The following is a 16,095-nucleotide window of genomic DNA, read 5'->3' as shown; positions in this document are numbered from 1 at the left end:
CCCCAGGCCCCTCTGCTGCTCCCCACAAACAAGCCCCGGAGGATCCCACTGATGATGTTGAAGTGTCTGAGGAGGTGCTTCTCCAAGAGGCCCATCAGCTCTTTGGTGTCTCTCTGGACATGGTGCGGGTTGCCAAGGACGGTCCCAGAAGCAGCCCCACACCTGGGAACACTGGTGGCACCAATTTGGAGGGGAATGCGGTGGCCACAGCCCCTGTGGTGTTGCCAACAGCCATGCCTGGCCACCAGCAAAAGGGCCAGCTGTCCTCGCACCTCAACACCTCTGGCACGGCCCCCCTCATGGGGACACCCCTGGGCAGTGATGTCCCACCCAGCCCCTCTGCTGCCAACCAAGCCTCTGGAGATCTGGCAGCCGAACTGGCCATACCTGATGATGTGCTGTTCCAAGAGGCCCTGCAGCTCCTCATTTGCTCCCTGGATGCGGTCGAGTCCAGCCAGGATGGCCTGGAGTGAACTCTGGGGCGTTTCTCCAGAGCAGCGGGACTTACCAAGGTGTTCTCGACTAGACTCAGGGAAATGTGTTTTGTCACTCCTCACCACTATGTACCAAGTTTGAAAGATGTTGTTGCCTGTAGTTGTCGTTGCCCCGTCCCTCCTGCCAGTGCTGCCTCTGGCCAGGAAGAGCTCAGAGAGCCCTTCCAGAGCCACGGGCAGCTCTGCCGGCCGGCCCGCCTGCCCACAGGCCCTCGAGGAACAGCTGCAACCTGCGTCCCAAGGCTGGGGTCACTTCTCAGAAACACTCACTGGGCACCAGCGGGCAGAAAAGCCAAAGCCACAATTAGAAACAAACACTTGTTGGCCTTGCGTGTGTCATTTACGGGGTGTTTGCTTCTCTATGGGGTTTGGGGCAATTGGTGAAATCCCCATTCTGAGAAGTCTCTGTGAGGGGGTGTCGTGGTTTGATTGCAGGGTGACAGTAAAACCGTGGCAGATGTATTGTTAACCTCCTCTCCCCCCACTTTCCCCTCCAACCCCTCCTCTCCCCACTTCCCACTAAGGACAGGCGATTGGGAGGGAAAAGAAGGACAGAGAGAAGAGAGTTGGAAAAATTAAAAATGTTTTACTAATGCTACTAATAGAAATAGAGAAAATAATACAAAATATACAAAACCAATCTTGAAAGTCCCGGCAACTGCTCCGGCAGGTGTAGGGCTGGCACCCGAAGTCCTGGACTGGACTCTCCAGCCAACCGGAGCTGGATTCAGTCTGTCACTAGGCCTCAGTTCGCAGGGACAACTCGCAAGGTCCTCTCCCAATGTCAGCCATAAGGAAAAGGGACAAGATCCTCGTGACCTCCCACTTTTATATGAAGTATGACGTGAATGGGATGGAATACTTTAGCTAGTCAGTTTTTCAGTTCACCTCCTGCCTGCCCATCTCGCGGGATGCATCATTATCAATGACCTTGCGTTCCATTGCTATGTCTACCAAAACATGTACCTAACTTTCAGGAAAACTGCAGTTAGTAAGAAGACTTTAGCTGACAAGGAAATTCACTACAAGAGAAACTTGTTTTGAACAAAACCAGGACAGGGGGTTTTGAGAGCTGTGTGCTGCGTGGGCCCATCTTGCAGCCTCTTCTGGTTCAATGTGGAGGTCGAGTCACTGGGTCTGAACTGGGCTGGATGAGCCAACAGCGAGTGAGACCGAGTTGGGCCGACTGGCCGGGCCCAGAGGCTGCTGCTCCGCGCCACCAAGTCTGTCCTGGATGCTCAGAATCCTTCTGGTTGGAAAAGACCTTTGAGATCACCAGGTCCAACTGTGACCCAGCACTGCCAAGGTCACACTGAGCCATGTCCCTCAGCCCCACATCTGCCCATGGTTTAAACCCTCCAGGGACGGTGACTCCACCACTGCCCGGGGCGGCCTGTGCCAAGGCCTCATCAGGCCGGGCCGGGGACGCTGTGGCCATGGCTCAGAGAGCTGGAGGGAGCGCCCCAGCCCATGCTGGGAGCTGTAGTCCTGGGCACGGGGCTGCCAGGTGCCATTTGCTCTTGGAACACACAGTTTCTGCTCCAGCCTCAGCCCGGGTGAGGTGGGCACTGGGGCACCCGTGAGGCCACAGGCACCAGCACCCCGACTCCCAGAGCCCCCCACCATCTGAGCAGACCCACCACAGTTCCCCAGCCCTGCCTGTGTGCGGCCGGCCAGGACACGGCCAGCTGCTCAGGCCAGGCGAGACCACGATCCCGCCACCTCTTCCTGCCCTGAACTCCTCCACTCTTGAGGAGCTTGCCCACATTGAGCATGCCCTGCCATCTCCACGTTCCTCCATTGCAGGTTGCCCAGCTGCTGCACATGGTGGTGTCTTCACACGGTAGCTGTGGCTTCCCTGACTCCCACTGGCCGTGTCATCGTCTGTCCCCAGTGAGCACGTCGGCAGCTTTGGCCTCTGGCTGAGCAGCCGCTCAGCTGCAGTTTGGCGGCTTTTGCTCCGTGTGACCACGAGTGTCCTGCTGCAGGGACAATGAGCAGTGACTCTCATTTGTATCTGGCCTGTGGCCATTCCTGTGAGAAGAACTGATGGGTCAGACGGAGGATTTCAGGCAACACTTTCTTTCCCATGTCACCAGGACTCCTTCCTCAGTGACCCCATCTCCCAGGACAGTCCTTGGGGATGGGGCACAGTCGACTTGGGAACACAATGGCCTTTACGAGTGTGCTAAACTCTGCCTGTGAGCAGGTGATCCCAGCAAGCGGGAAGGGCTGGTGGTGCCCTGGGTCATGCTGGTGTCATCTCTTTCTATCCAGGTTTGAACTGGAGTTGGTGGAGAAACCACTGCCCAGGGACCCTCTGAAGGTCTTGAGAAATGTCCCTGGTGAGGGCAAGTTGGAGAAAAAAGAAAAAAGAGGGTTTGCCACCTCTCAGGCAAGGCATGGAAGGGAAAGCAACTCCCAGCTCATTTCCATAGCGTGGGCAACCAGCTTATGCAGTCTGATGGAAAAATCCCTGGCCATGATGGTCAAAAGGCTCTGACTTGCACCAAAGCTCCATGCCAGGTTGGCACAGCCTGTTCTCCTAAGCTTGACTTCACAAGAACCAAGCCCTGGGCTGGGCTGGGCAAGCCCATCCCTGGCTACAGCAGAAGGGTGAGGATTCAAGGGCCTGTCCTCACTTTGGGAATTACCTCTCCAAGAGAGTCTGTCACGTCCTGGCATCACCCAGCCCCTCTTTCCAGAACCTGGCGCCACTGACGCGTTTGCAGAGGAGCCCGGAGGTGCCGCTGTTGGGGAGGGTGCGAGGCCTCTGGAGATGGCGCTGTCAGGGGAGCAGAACGGCCCTCTCGCATGTTTTGGGAAGAGGCCTGAGCACCGCTGCGTGTCACCCAGGCTGGCAGAATCAGTGATGCTCTTCTGACAAGGCTTCTCCTCCTGTTTCCAGTGAGATTTGCTCAGCTGCCCTTGCCAGCCCATTCCAGCTTGGCTAAGAAGGAACACGAACAGCTCTGGGGTAAGAAGGCGATGGAGATGAGGAACAGCTCTGGGGTCAGGTGAGTCTGGGGGCTCAGGACTGGTGTCTGCACAAGGTCATTTTCTGTCCCAGCAGGAGCCCATTCCCCAGCCCCAAACACTTGCCGTTCGTTGCTGCTGAACAGTGGTGAAGGCAGCGCCTGGAGGGCTGGGATGGGGCTGCCAGGAGCCCCCACTTCACAGGGCTGGTTCCTTTCCACTCCTTCAGGAGAGCGCCGAGTGTGGCCTCCTGAGCTGTGCATGGGGACAGCCGTGTGCCACCGAGGGGCCTGGCTCAGGGATTTCCTCTCCTGAGCTCAGCGCAGCCATCGGCTGAGCTGCTGGTGGCTGCGCAAACAGGCACGTGGCTCGTGGGGGCAGGATGGGGCCCCAAACCCATCGTGTCCTCAGGCCGTCCCCTCCTGTCGTGTCATTTCAGGCGTCTGCCAGCCATCCCCGGGGACTCCTCTGGAAAAAGCAGCCCATGAGTGGCCAAGCCAAGGGCAAATCTGAGCTCAAAGGCCAAGCACCAAAGCAGAGCCCAGCGCAGGCCGTGAACCCTCAGAGGTGCAGAGCAGGACAAGGCGAAAAGAAAGTTCCCATGGGAAGCAAATTACCACCAATGAGTTCTGAGGCCAGGCTGCCCGAGGAGCCCACCTACAAGGTCTGCATTCCACAGCCACCAAGACCGGAGACAGCACAATTACTGACATCAAGGCCTGAGATGTTCTGGTCGGTGCTGACAGAACCGCAGAAGACCGTCTCAGCGGGATACAGCTTGGAGCCCTCCCCTTTGGTGCCACCCATGTCCCAGGGGTCCATGTCTATGCAATGCCACCCACTGAAGGCCAGATCAGTGGTGCCCAGGATGGAGTGGCCCTGGCTGGAGGTCCAGAGCAGAAGGAGCACCACCTGAGGTGGCCAAACAGATACGTGATTTGAATCTGTGTCATTCTTGAGTGCTGTTTCCTGGTAGAAATACAGTTAGAGGGACAGTGGGGACTCTTCAAGGAGCCCTTAGCTGGGATTGATGTTCCCATGTTGGGCTCAGCCATCACCAGGGGCAGGGGACTCATTTTCCAGTGGTGTCCCCTCTTCTGTAGCCTCAGGAGACACACAAGGCCATGTTCTTGGGCCATGTTTGGAAGGCCCAAGTGACCGCAAGGCTGCTCTGAGGCAGAGAGGGGACCGTTTCTTCCCATCTCGTTGCTCCTTTAGATCCCCAGGGGGAAGAGAAAGGCTTTTTGGGTGGCTCTGGCACAGCTTGGGAGCAAAGTGCTGCTGCTGGAGAGGTGGCCGAGAAGGGGTCAGTGGAGGGAGAGAACCAGCTGCCCTCCCCTCCATGTCCTGAAGCCATCGCAGGGCTCTGCATGTGGGCAGAGAGCTCCCAAACCCTGCAGGATTGTTTTAGAAGAGTCTCTCCTTTTTTGGCAGTGACAGGAGGGACACCAGGCAGTGACAGGAGGGACATGAGGCAGTGACAGGAGGGACACCAGGCAGTGACAGGAGGGACACCAGGCAGTGACAGGCCCGGGGCTGACAGGCTCCCCCTCCCCTAGGGGGCGCTGGGCTGCCACACCCAGGTGACATAGAACCTGTGTCACAATGCCCGGTACCGTGGTGAGGATTCCGTGACACTGCAGGTGACAGGGACACTGCAGGAGGTAGTTGCAGCCCAGCGATTTCTCAGTTCCCTGAAGAAGGTGAATGCTGCAAATCGCTGGGTTTGCTGTTGGAAAGATGCCATCAGGTGGGTGTTTTGGAGTAATACACTGAAAACCAGAGCAGAAATGGTGAAATATTCCCATGTTATGCATGATCCCTGCACCAAACCACCACCACAGAGCCTAAGTAGATCTGCAGCATTTTTTTCTTTTATCTTTTTAACTTTTTTTTTCTTTTTTTTAATTCTTAAAACTGCCAGCAGGTCCCAAGGAACAGCTGCTGATGGAGCTTGAAAAGATTTAGACATGTCCAGATTGTGAAAGTACAGTATAAAAACCATCCTCATGGAGGGATCTTTGCATTTTAGGCTTAGTCTAAGTGTCTCAGGTAGCTGGGTTTTTTGTTTGGGCTTAATCTAAAAGTTCTGATGGCTTTCCTCCTCATCTAAAGATGAATGTGGTGTAAAATATAAATAGAAAAACCGTCACCATGGAGGGATCTTTGTATTTTAGGCTTAGTCTAAGTGTCTCAGGTAGCTGGGGTTTTTGTTTGGGCCTAATCTAAAAGGACTGATGGCTTTCCTCCTTGTCTAAAGACGAATGTGGTGTAAAATATAAATAGAAAAACTGTCCTCGTGGAGGGATCTCGGTGTTTTAGGCTCAGTCTAAGTTTCCCAAGTAGTTGGGGTATTTTTGCTCTTCTGTGAGAAATATTTTGCTCCTTGTGCATTCTCAAAATGTCCCGTTCACACATGGAGACGATAGAAGTGTGATGTTACGTATAAAATTTTGCTTTTGTATCTGTAAAGGGATTCTCATATTAATATACACTCATGAATTGACTAATTTATTTTTCTTTTCTGTATTTATGTTGTTTTCAGAAGACACAGATGACAATGCTCCAGTCCCTAAGATCTCATCAAAAATTGTTGGAAGAATCACGGCTGGAGCACACATTTTGTAAGTATTCATAGAGCTTTGTATTCTTTGTGAGGCGTTTCAGTGTGTTTTAACCTTTTTTATGGATATTAGTTTATAGAGGCATTCAGATTGTATCTTGCTTATTAAAGCGGCTGTTAATTTTTCTTGTGATGCCGTAGTTTTGAATGGACCTGACCCTATGTTTTTATGCCTGCATTTTTAGGCTTACATTTTATAAGCCTACATTTTTAGGCCTACTTTTTCCAGCCTACATTTTTAGGAGGTGAGGATCGAACTCCAACAGCGGTGACTCTTCAGATGATTTAACTGGATTTGTTCTCGGGGTTGGTTGTTCTGAGACCCACGTTGTAGATCCCATTTCCTGGACACAGAGGGATTCCTTGGTTTATGTGTTTGCTTTTATAGTAAAGATGTTGCAGCATAAACTTTGAATTTATTCCCATCTGGGAAGAGTCTCATTCTCAGTGTTTGACTATTTCTTCCATTTGGGTGAGGAGGGGGGAGATAGCAGGTATTCATAGGCCCCAAATCCGATTTTTTTGCACACTAAAGATCAAATAAATATGAAAGAACGAAGTGACAGATCAATGAGTATATGGAATCTCAGCAAGTTTTCAAGCATCATAAATATTTCCTAAAATATTGCATTGTGCAGTGCTTTCAAGATTACCTTAGAACACTTTCTGGCAATTAAGACCTTATTTTTTTTTTTGGTGTCTGTTGCAGGGCTCCGAAATAACACAAAACCCTTGTAACTGCTTTCAAATGACATTTCTACTGCTGTTTTTAGTCAACATAGCATATGTTTTATGACATATTTAGTATTTTGGCGCTTTTGTGGCTACACATGGCAGACACCTGATCACAGTGCTTGGGCTTCCACAAAGAAACACTCTTCTAAAGAGATTTTTGTTGTGTCTTTGTCAGATGACTGAGTAGAGTGATTTGTCACAAAGTAGGAATGTAATTTTGGTTTGTTTTTTTTTCAGTTGCACTGAATGCACCAAGAAAGAAGATTTTATGTATAAGAATAAATTTCCACATTCCTTAGGCGATCAGAACATCAAGTTTTGATGTTTGGGTTTTAGAATCCGGTTGCACTGCTTTTTGTTGGGTTGGAATGCTTTATTTAAGTTCTGATCACCTTTATTTCTCCTTCTAGAAGTCAAAAGGAGCCAGTGAGCGGAACATCAAAAGCAGTATGTAAAAACATAATCTCACCCTTTTTCCTACACACCACGGTGCATTTTAACCAACGCAGCCTTGTATGAATTTTCCAAGCATTAACATAATGTATTTTCCAATCAATGTAGAAAAATATTGGACTCAGCAAGGTAAAAAGTGAGTCACGTCGTTGTTGTGAGGACAGTTCCGTGCAGCTCCGTGATTCCTTGTCGTGTCCTTAAATACCTGGGGATTTGTTCCTAAAACTGTGTAATTGAAGTGATTTAGTTGGGGCCCCTCTGCGTACAAAAATGTCTTTAATAGATTGCCATGAATTTAAATATCATTGCTACACAACTATGAATTTACATTTGGGAAAGGAGTGGTGTTCTTTTCAGGTTTGCAAACACTGTCATTCCGCTGCTAAAATATTATATAAATGAGAAACACAAGGAAATACTTGACTGGTAAAGGGTCTGGATCTGGATTTGCCACTTAGATTGAATACTATGTGTCTCTTCTGTGTTTTTTATATTTTGTCTTTATTGTAATGTAAATTGCATTTATTGTATTCCAAATAATTCAGATGGGTTTTTATTTCTTGAAAACAGTTATTTTTCTCTTTTTTTACTGGCATGTGTATCAACACAAACTCTGTGTTCATAAAGACAGTTTATTTGGCTTTTTTCCCATGTTTCTGTATGTATTTCAAAGCAGAACTTAGTGTGGTAGGAATAAATCGCTGGAAAGTTCACACGTGATTGTGGAACAGTAAGGCGGCAACATTTGAATTCGTTACAGCTTTTTTTGTGCTGCTGTCCCACTGTTACTACGCTCTGTCTTGAAGGTACAATTGAATATGCGTTTAATTTTTTGTGAACAGATCGATGACTCTCCTGCACCTCTTTCTCTGGCACAGCTTATTAAGGTATTACTATATAATATAAGGTATATATTCTTGTCAAATACTTTTTAAAAAAGTGGTTTCTTCCTATTTTTAAATCTGATATGGCGACCTATAGCTGCACAAGTCTTGCAATGTGAACAATACCTTAATGTTTGATAATTTAAGGTCTTTATTTTACCTTTAAAATGTGTGTATATTTTGACACTATCCTGTGATCTCTCAGCCCCAATGTCACGTTGCAGAATCGCTCATCTTCAAGATGCAAAGAAGCAGCACTTCAGAAGCTGTTTTGACTGGTTTTCATACGTTTCGTTACTTTTGCGCCAGAAGCTAACACAATTTTCACGGAATAATTTAATGATGGACATTTCAGGGGTGTTTGCAACAGCCAAAACAGAAGCGTTTCTGTAACGTGGACGATTGCACAATGATGTCTGAATTTCTAGGCTGGAGTTCATTTCCAAGAAATCTCTTCCCACTGGGAACTTCTTCCCTCTCTCACTGCAGAAATTAAATTGTGTACATTCTGGGAAAAAATTAGATTGGAAGGTAGCCACCAAAGGAAATTGAAATCTAAATTCTAAATGTGTCCTTGATTCTGCAATCTCATGTGGAATTTTATGCTAACATGTGAAAAACTGTCCAAGCATGTGTCAGACATCTCAGCTTTTGAAGAAATTTAAGTGTTTCAGAAAAATGCAGGAAAATAATGTAAAGTTGAGAGCAGACTGGCTCAGCATGGAGGCAATGTGTTGTAAAAAGTTTTCTGCTTTATTATTTTGATGAATTAAATGCCATATTTGAATTACAGTCTATTCCTAGTCATGTTTTGTGGGGTTTGGATGCGTTTTGTAACTGTTTGGGTTCAAATTAGTCAAGTATCTGTCAAGTTTTCCGTAAATGTTACTGGAAATGATTTCATAGTTGTTGATCTGGATTGCATCAGCGTTGAGAAAAATAATGTATATATGAAAGAACCATTTAATAAAAAGTTGAACGTAGATGGTTGATTTGTGGATGAAAGCGTATAAATGCATACAAAAACAAAACCAGGAGTGGTTGATCTGAACGATTGATGCTCGAAGGTCCAAATAATTTCTATCTTTCTCAATTAAATGGACAGTGGAGATCTTCTCCTTCAAATTATCTAGAGCTTACAAATCCTGGATAATACAGATTTTTCTACACGTGGCTGGGAAGAAAATGGGATTAGTTACAAAGGTACAAACAGAGCTGAAAGTTTTGAGTTCCAAACACGTAACATGTGTGTCGCACCATTAATTCCCCGTTGAACAGACGGCCAACCTGGCTGAAGCCAAAGCTTCTGAAGAAGATAAAATAAAAGCCATGATGATTCAGTCCTGCTGGGAATACAATCCAGCCACGTGAGTGTTGGTCATGTCAGATCTCCTCTCTGAAGACGATGGAAAACTTGTCGAGGCATTTGCTTTCACAAGAATGACACACTTTTCTTTTTTTTCCCCAAAAAAACTTCTAGTTACGTGAAGAAACCTCCACCATCGTACACTTGTTTCCGTTGCGGAAAACCCGGCCACTATATAAAGAACTGCCCGACAAAAGGGGTAAGACTTGGGGGGACTTCTGGTGATGCTTTTAAAAAAATCTTTTCGTTTTCAATTTTAATATTATCGTATGAAGAATTGTTTCTCTTGGGGTGAAATGCAGAGGTTGTCCAGCAATGTTGCAAAGCTGTTCGAAATACAAGGCAACCTGGAATTCTAAATGTAAAGTTTTCCTTTTTCTAGGTCATAGACAATAGATATTGCTGTAGATCATCCTCTGTGATGCTTCATGCCTGTTTATCTATTTCAGTATTATTGGAAAATTTTCTGTTTTGAACTCTTTTTAATGACGTTTTGCAGTTTTTAGGATTCCGTACAAAAGCGAGATGTTTCTGTTGACCCCACCTGTTGGATATTTGTGTGTTTTAGTTACACAAGTCTTTTGTTGAATCTTCATGCAACCCTTATGCTGAGCAAAAGGAGAGGATGAAAAGCTTTTGCTAGTTAAAGTAGTCATCGAAATGTCATTTGAAGTGTGGGTCTTCAGATGAGATATGTCTGCATTTCTGTTCATAACAGGACAAAACTTTTGAGCCTGTTCCCAGGATTAAAAAGAGCACAGGAATTCCCAGGAGTTTCCTGATGGAGGTGGAAGATCCCAGTACAAGGGGTGCGATGCTGACAAGCACCGGAAAATACGCAATACCGATTATTAATGCGTAAGTACAGAATTAATTGGACTAACCCGAAAGGCAACGAGAGAAACCACGTGTGAGTGTGTGAGCGGCAATGCCAGCAAGTTGCACAGCACCTGTAGTTACGGGGGAAGAAGCGTTGTCTGGTAACCTGCAAATTCCATCTATTATCTCCCTTTGATAAAATCCAAAGCTTGGAAAAGCTTTCCTTTGCCCATCTTCAACTTTTTGATTTTCCATCCCCCCCTCCAGGGAAGCTTATGCGAGAGGGAAGAAGGAAAAACCTCCATTTTTACCAGCGGAACCGCCCTCCTCCTCCTCAAACAACGACCCTGTTCCGGAGGAGTTGTTATGTCTCATTTGTAAAAACATTACGACCGATGCCGTCATTATTCCCTGTTGTGGAAACAGTTATTGTGATGAATGTAAGGGTTTGTTAATGCCAAGCATCACACCTGCTCTTCTGAAAGTAGAAATATAAGAAAGAAATATCATTTAAAATATCAGAAAAGAAATATAAGAAATAAATATAATTTAATCCGCGTTCTTCTCCCTGAGAGAGTTGGTTCAAAGCTCCAGAACTCAAACCTGCCTACTCATGGTTTTTGAGACATGTTTTATTCATTAACCTTGAGGTTGGTGGCTTCTCGCTGGATGAGAAGGTGGAAAAAAGACCAGTCGAAACATCCAGACACGGCCTCATCTAATGAGACTAATTAGAACACCAGGACACAGCCCAGTCTACATCTTCAAATGTTCCAAGAGCAAAATATCAAAACTCCATAGTTATTTGCTGCATACGAGAATCTTTTTACACTATTGAACATTTATAGCTTCATGCCCTTAATTCCAGACCATATTTAACCATTAATCATCTAAGTGTTTTTATAATTGATTAGAACCCAGAAAATGTCCTTAGTTTGGCTAAAAATAGTTTGATGTCTCTAATTCTTCACAGGTATCAGGACAGCGTTACTGGAATCTGAGGAACATAAATGCCCAACATGTCACCGGACGGATGTTTCTCCTGATGCTTTAGTTGCCAACAAGTTCCTACGCCAGGTAACGCGATCACTTTTACACGAGCTGTTTGTAAGAAAAGCCCGTTTGTAAAAAATATTGATTTACATCTCCTTAAGCAAGGTTAAATTACTTAAGGCTGAATTTCCTTTGCAAACACATTATCTGTTGTTCCAGAAGGTCACAATTCTAAATTTAGAGACAATCTGGCTAATTCAGGTCACAGTTTTGTTTAGCGTGATTGCCTCACATTCAAATTCGGTGTTAACACTGAAGGACTTTAAATACCAAAGCATTAAATACAGGATTAAATACCAATCCTTAACATCCATGTTTAATGTGACATGTTTCTATCTCTGTATGTTGACTTATTTTAGCTTTGATGGCATTTGCAGGAATGCACAAGTAATTTTACTCCGCAGAGGCTTTTGTGTGTAGATCTGCTGAAGTTTCTGGAATATATTCTGTAATGTTATCTTTCTGTAAATGGTTCTTCTGCCTCTAGATTGTGAACAACTTCAGAAACGGAACTGGCTACACAAGAAGGGTCCATAAGCAGCTTGGGCAGCAGCCGCCACCACTCGTGACACCTCCTGCTGCTCTGGTGACAAATGCGGAACTTTCAAGATCTTCCTCTCTGTCCATCAGCACTTTGTCAGAAGAGAAGGCAAGTTTTACTTCAAGATATACCATGATTTTTGGATTTCAGTAGGGCTTCTTTTCCATGCGTTTGCGTTTATTCACCAGGAGTATCAGGTTCCTGCTCCAAGACAAGCAGCTTTACCACATCTCCTGGGCCCCCAAGGACAATCAATCCCCACAACTGGTAACTATAACCTCAGAATTTCTTTGAAAAACTTCTCTTCAGATAAACTGAATGGGATTTTTTTCTTTCTCCTCTCCCCACTCCAAAAGGTCAGCCAATGAGAGCCAGGGCAATTTGCTCAGCAGGTGACAAACCAGCCTGGAAACTGTGAGTATTGTACGGAAATTTTGAGCCTTGAGGCGATTCCGGTGCCCCTGGGGCCGCCGTTTTGAGCCCTGAGGTGATCTTGGTGCAGCCCTTTTGAGCCCTGGGGTGTGGGGCCCAAAACTGACACCAGGATTCAAGGTGTGGCCTCTTCTTATAGTGACCATGTTTTGGTTTTTTGGTGTCTCTTCGTAGTAAAGTTCAAACTGTAATTGTAATAAAGGTCAAACTTAAGGTTCCTAGTCAGAGCTCAAGATATGTGCAAGATTTTGCTGGGACATCTGGCTGGAAGTGTTGATTAAATAGTATGGAGGATTAAATAATACATAGGATTAAAGAGTATGTAGGATTGCAGTACAAGGGCTTTGCATCCTCTACAAATTGCCAAATAAGCAGTGAGGTTAAATAGACTAGACTGGCATTTTAAAATTGAGCGTGACTGTCTTCAGGCTAAATCATGTTTTCTTGCTATTTGATACTGCACCTTAGCCCTTAGAACTTGCTCTCTGGAAGAGAAAAAAACCCAACCAACCCAAATCTGAGAGGAAAAAAAACGGGGAGAGTGACTGCTTTGAAATAATGTAGTTATTTTTCTGTGTTGTGCTTTTTAAAGGTCCAAGTCTCCCTGTGGTGCTTTGTCTTACCCTAGAAGTTCGTATACCCACTGCAAGTCACGATCAGGCTCTTCCTGCACTCGCTCCGACTCTCGATCACGGAGTCGTTCTCGTTCCTACTCGCCATTGCTACCGCCTGCAAGAAGAGGCAAAGGGAAGAGTCATAACTATCGCTCTAGGTCAAGGTCGCGTGGTCATTACCGCTCTAGGTCAAGGTCTCCAGTATTTAGAGCCCAGGCTCGCACTCAAAGGACGACACCTCAAGGGGAAGGAGAAAGGGAGTATTTTAACAGATGCACAGCAGTTCCACTATATGGTATGAAAGCTGCCTATGGCAGATCTGTTGAATTTCAGGATCCATTTGAAAAGGAAAGATACAGAGAATGGGAAAGGAACTATGGAGAATGGTCTGGAAAGTTTGACAGGGGCTGTGCTGCTGGTGCTCAGCCTGGACCTCCAGTGAACAGAGAGACCTTTTCTCCAGAGAGGTTCGATCCACCTGAGACCAGACGAGAGATTTTGCCATATACTTGGGGATGTAGGGAGGATTGTCCTGGTGGGCAGCGCCATGAAAATCGTCGTATAGCTGGAGATGGCCCTGAAAAAGCTTCTGGAAGAGAGCACCATGGCATGAAAAATCCAACAAACTCAAAAGAGAAAGAGGTGTAAAACCCACTGGGAGATGACAGAGCAAGTAAACAGAGATTCCAAGGGAAGAGAAGAAAAGAGGATGAGAATGAAGGATTTCCCAATGCTCAGCTGTTTGAAGGTGCAAAAAAACCCAAGAGCGACAGTTAGAGCGGATGATGTTCAAATGAAAATGGGGAAGTCAGAAGTTTTGATTCTGTATTATTGTGATGGTTTGGTTGTAGTCCATCACTATTTGTTAATTCTGATTTGAGGATTTGCTCTAATTAGATAGTACTTTGACACTGGTGTTTAATTCAAGTTTGACTGAGTTTATAATGGCTTTAATGTTATCAATACAAGTTGCTTTTTCTTCTTTACAGTTAATGAAAATATTAAGATTTTTTTCAAACAATAAACTACCTATGACAGAAAGAAACCTGGTTTGGTATGTTTGTAATTAGATGTGTTGTGTATTAAAAGCCACGTCGGGTCATTGGAAATGAACAGTACAGCAGACAGTTCCCTTTGACAGTTGTTTTCTTTCTCATCTTGTATGCATCAAAAAGCACAAGAAAGTAAAGATAAAAACAATCTGGGAAGGTAAAAGTAAAGAGCGGCAATAGTTGTTTAAGCTATAAATGTGCAAAAATATGCAACAGCCAAGTAACAGGAACATCCCATATTGGTGTGTTTGACTAAGAAATAGCAGAAGGTGGCTGACAAACTCAGAGGGCAGCAAATCTATTCCCTCTCCATGCTTTAAGGACTCTCAGTCTTTGAAATGAGACCTGAGAGTCCCCTACGTATTTTCCCCCGTCCAGCTCCCAAGTAAACTGTTTATCACTTCATCATCACGTAGCTGCCATCCAGCTTTGAAGAATGAAGGATTAAGAGTGAACAGTGAATGAGTATTTTTTGGGGACGGGGTGGAGAGCGCATTTTGGAGGGAAGAAATTTTTACCTTCTGTAGCACTCTTACTGGACGTTGGCATGACATATCATCTCATCGACTTCTTTACAGGTGGTTATTCAAGCAAACATAAACCCAGCCTAAGAGTTGAGCACATGATGTGGAGATGTGGGCCTTTTGGCGTGCTGACACCACAGCCGCAAAAATGACTTTTTGAGAGAAACACATCTAGAGCTCAGCAGTTTTCCTGAGCTGGATTCAGTTCTTCCTAACGCTGGTTTTAAGGCTGCAGTGTCAGAGGATGCGATCAAAGCAAAACCAGCCCAGGTGCTCTCAGGAACAGCAGGCGTGTGCATTGCAGAGCGTCTCCATCCCACGCTGAACAAGGATGGGGTGAGACAGACGCCCCCTCTGGGAAATGCACTCAAATCCTGGTGAAAATGCTGAATTCAAGGCCCCACTGAATTGCCTACTGGTCTCTCTGTCATGGGGGAGTAATTTAGGGTTCTGCTTACTGCAGAACAATGTTTAGAGTTCTTAGAGAGAAGCGCGACTTACAAGAGTTTCGTGGTGGGATCACTGTATTATTTACTGCATGGGGGAAATATGCCAAGCCAAATGTTGCTGACCTTCTCTCCAGGTGCCTGTATCCGTTCACAAAGCAAACTGTCAGCGTCTTCCCTCCCTGATAACCGTTTGCTCCAGGGGCTGTGTCTTGGAGCTCCGGAGGCAAACTCTCAGGCGAGGCCCGTACCCGTCGTGGTGCAAACTGTCAGGATTCTTCTCTCTCTGATAGCTGTTCATTTTGGAGTCTGTATTTAGAGCTCTGAAGGCAAACTTTCAGGGGACTTTTTTGTCGTGTTGCTCGTGTAAGTGCACCGTAAAACCTTCTCCGCACTTTTCCCACTCGTGCTGCAAGCAGCCCTGTGCTTCTCCCCCTCCCTCCCTCTTCTCATGGTTTTTTACTTACGAGATGGGGTCGGAAATGACTGATTTCAGTTGTGTTCCTAAGAAATCGGTATTGGGAGGTGTTTTAGAACATAGGAAAGCACTTGGAAAGATGAGGAAAGAGGATCTTGTGAAATATTGAAATCAGTGGTGGCTGCTATATAACTTAAATGATCGGGAAAACTGGCCGGAGAATAGAACATTTAAGTATCTTTAAGTATAACACAGCAATCATAGATGTCTTCCTTGTTGGCCTGTTTTCTTTGTGGGTATCTGTTTAAGCATGTTGCAGTTTTAGTAGGTCTTTGTCTGTTGTGTGGTACGGTGAGTTCGCAGACTGGTAAATAATGAGAATCCATGGACTCAAAATGTGTGTTTTGTGATAATACAGAAGATCATGAGTAATTTAGTTTTTTACTGCGTGAATGTGATGATAAAATTTTGTGTGTAATAGCCGTTACTTTTCTTTCTAGCATGCTAGCTTTATTCCAGCATTCAGACTTGTGCAACTCTGTGATAGGCTGTGTCTCGTCTTGGTGTACTAAATTTGGCTCTTTTGTATGCACACCAAGTAAAGAATCCTGGTTTGGGGATAACAGTTGTAGCACGCCAGATGAGACACTAATAAAAGCCTTGCC

At 45.7% G+C, this 16,095-nt stretch overlaps 2 protein-coding genes across 2 annotated transcripts; both read left to right on the top strand.

The window, feature by feature from the left end:
- Positions 1 to 3,482: 3,482 nt before the first annotated feature.
- On the top strand, positions 3,483 to 12,097 carry LOC136002935 (E3 ubiquitin-protein ligase RBBP6-like). The gene is made up of 9 exons (XM_065658171.1): positions 3,483 to 3,511; positions 7,239 to 7,275; positions 8,124 to 8,168; positions 9,444 to 9,532; positions 9,646 to 9,730; positions 10,250 to 10,389; positions 10,618 to 10,790; positions 11,324 to 11,427; positions 11,891 to 12,097. The coding sequence occupies exons 1-9, from the start codon at positions 3,483 to 3,485 to the stop codon at positions 12,095 to 12,097; spliced, it is 909 nt and encodes a 302-aa protein (XP_065514243.1).
- Positions 12,098 to 12,308: 211 nt separating this feature from the next.
- On the top strand, positions 12,309 to 13,767 carry LOC136002934 (E3 ubiquitin-protein ligase RBBP6-like). The gene is given in 2 exon segments (XM_065658170.1): positions 12,309 to 12,358; positions 12,969 to 13,767. Coding segments are annotated over 2 exon segments (849 nt in total).
- The last annotated feature ends 2,328 nt before the right edge of the window (positions 13,768 to 16,095 follow it).

This window comes from Caloenas nicobarica, unplaced genomic scaffold, assembly GCF_036013445.1.
Source record: "Caloenas nicobarica isolate bCalNic1 unplaced genomic scaffold, bCalNic1.hap1 Scaffold_83, whole genome shotgun sequence".
In the NCBI taxonomy this organism is placed as follows: domain Eukaryota; kingdom Metazoa; phylum Chordata; class Aves; order Columbiformes; family Columbidae; genus Caloenas; species Caloenas nicobarica.
Note: the sequence above shows the minus strand (reverse complement) of the source record. Positions and strands in the feature narration are given on the sequence as shown.

Bases quoted from the DNA above. Each gene is read 5' to 3' on its own strand.
- LOC136002935 (XM_065658171.1), top strand. From the start codon at position 3,483: ATGGAGATGAGGAACAGCTCTGGGGTCAG. The intron at 7,276-8,123 runs GTATGTAAAAAC...TTTTGTGAACAG, and splicing joins TGAGCGGAACATCAAAAGCA to ATCGATGACTCTCCTGCACC. The intron at 10,791-11,323 runs GTAAGGGTTTGT...AATTCTTCACAG, and splicing joins AAACAGTTATTGTGATGAAT to GTATCAGGACAGCGTTACTG.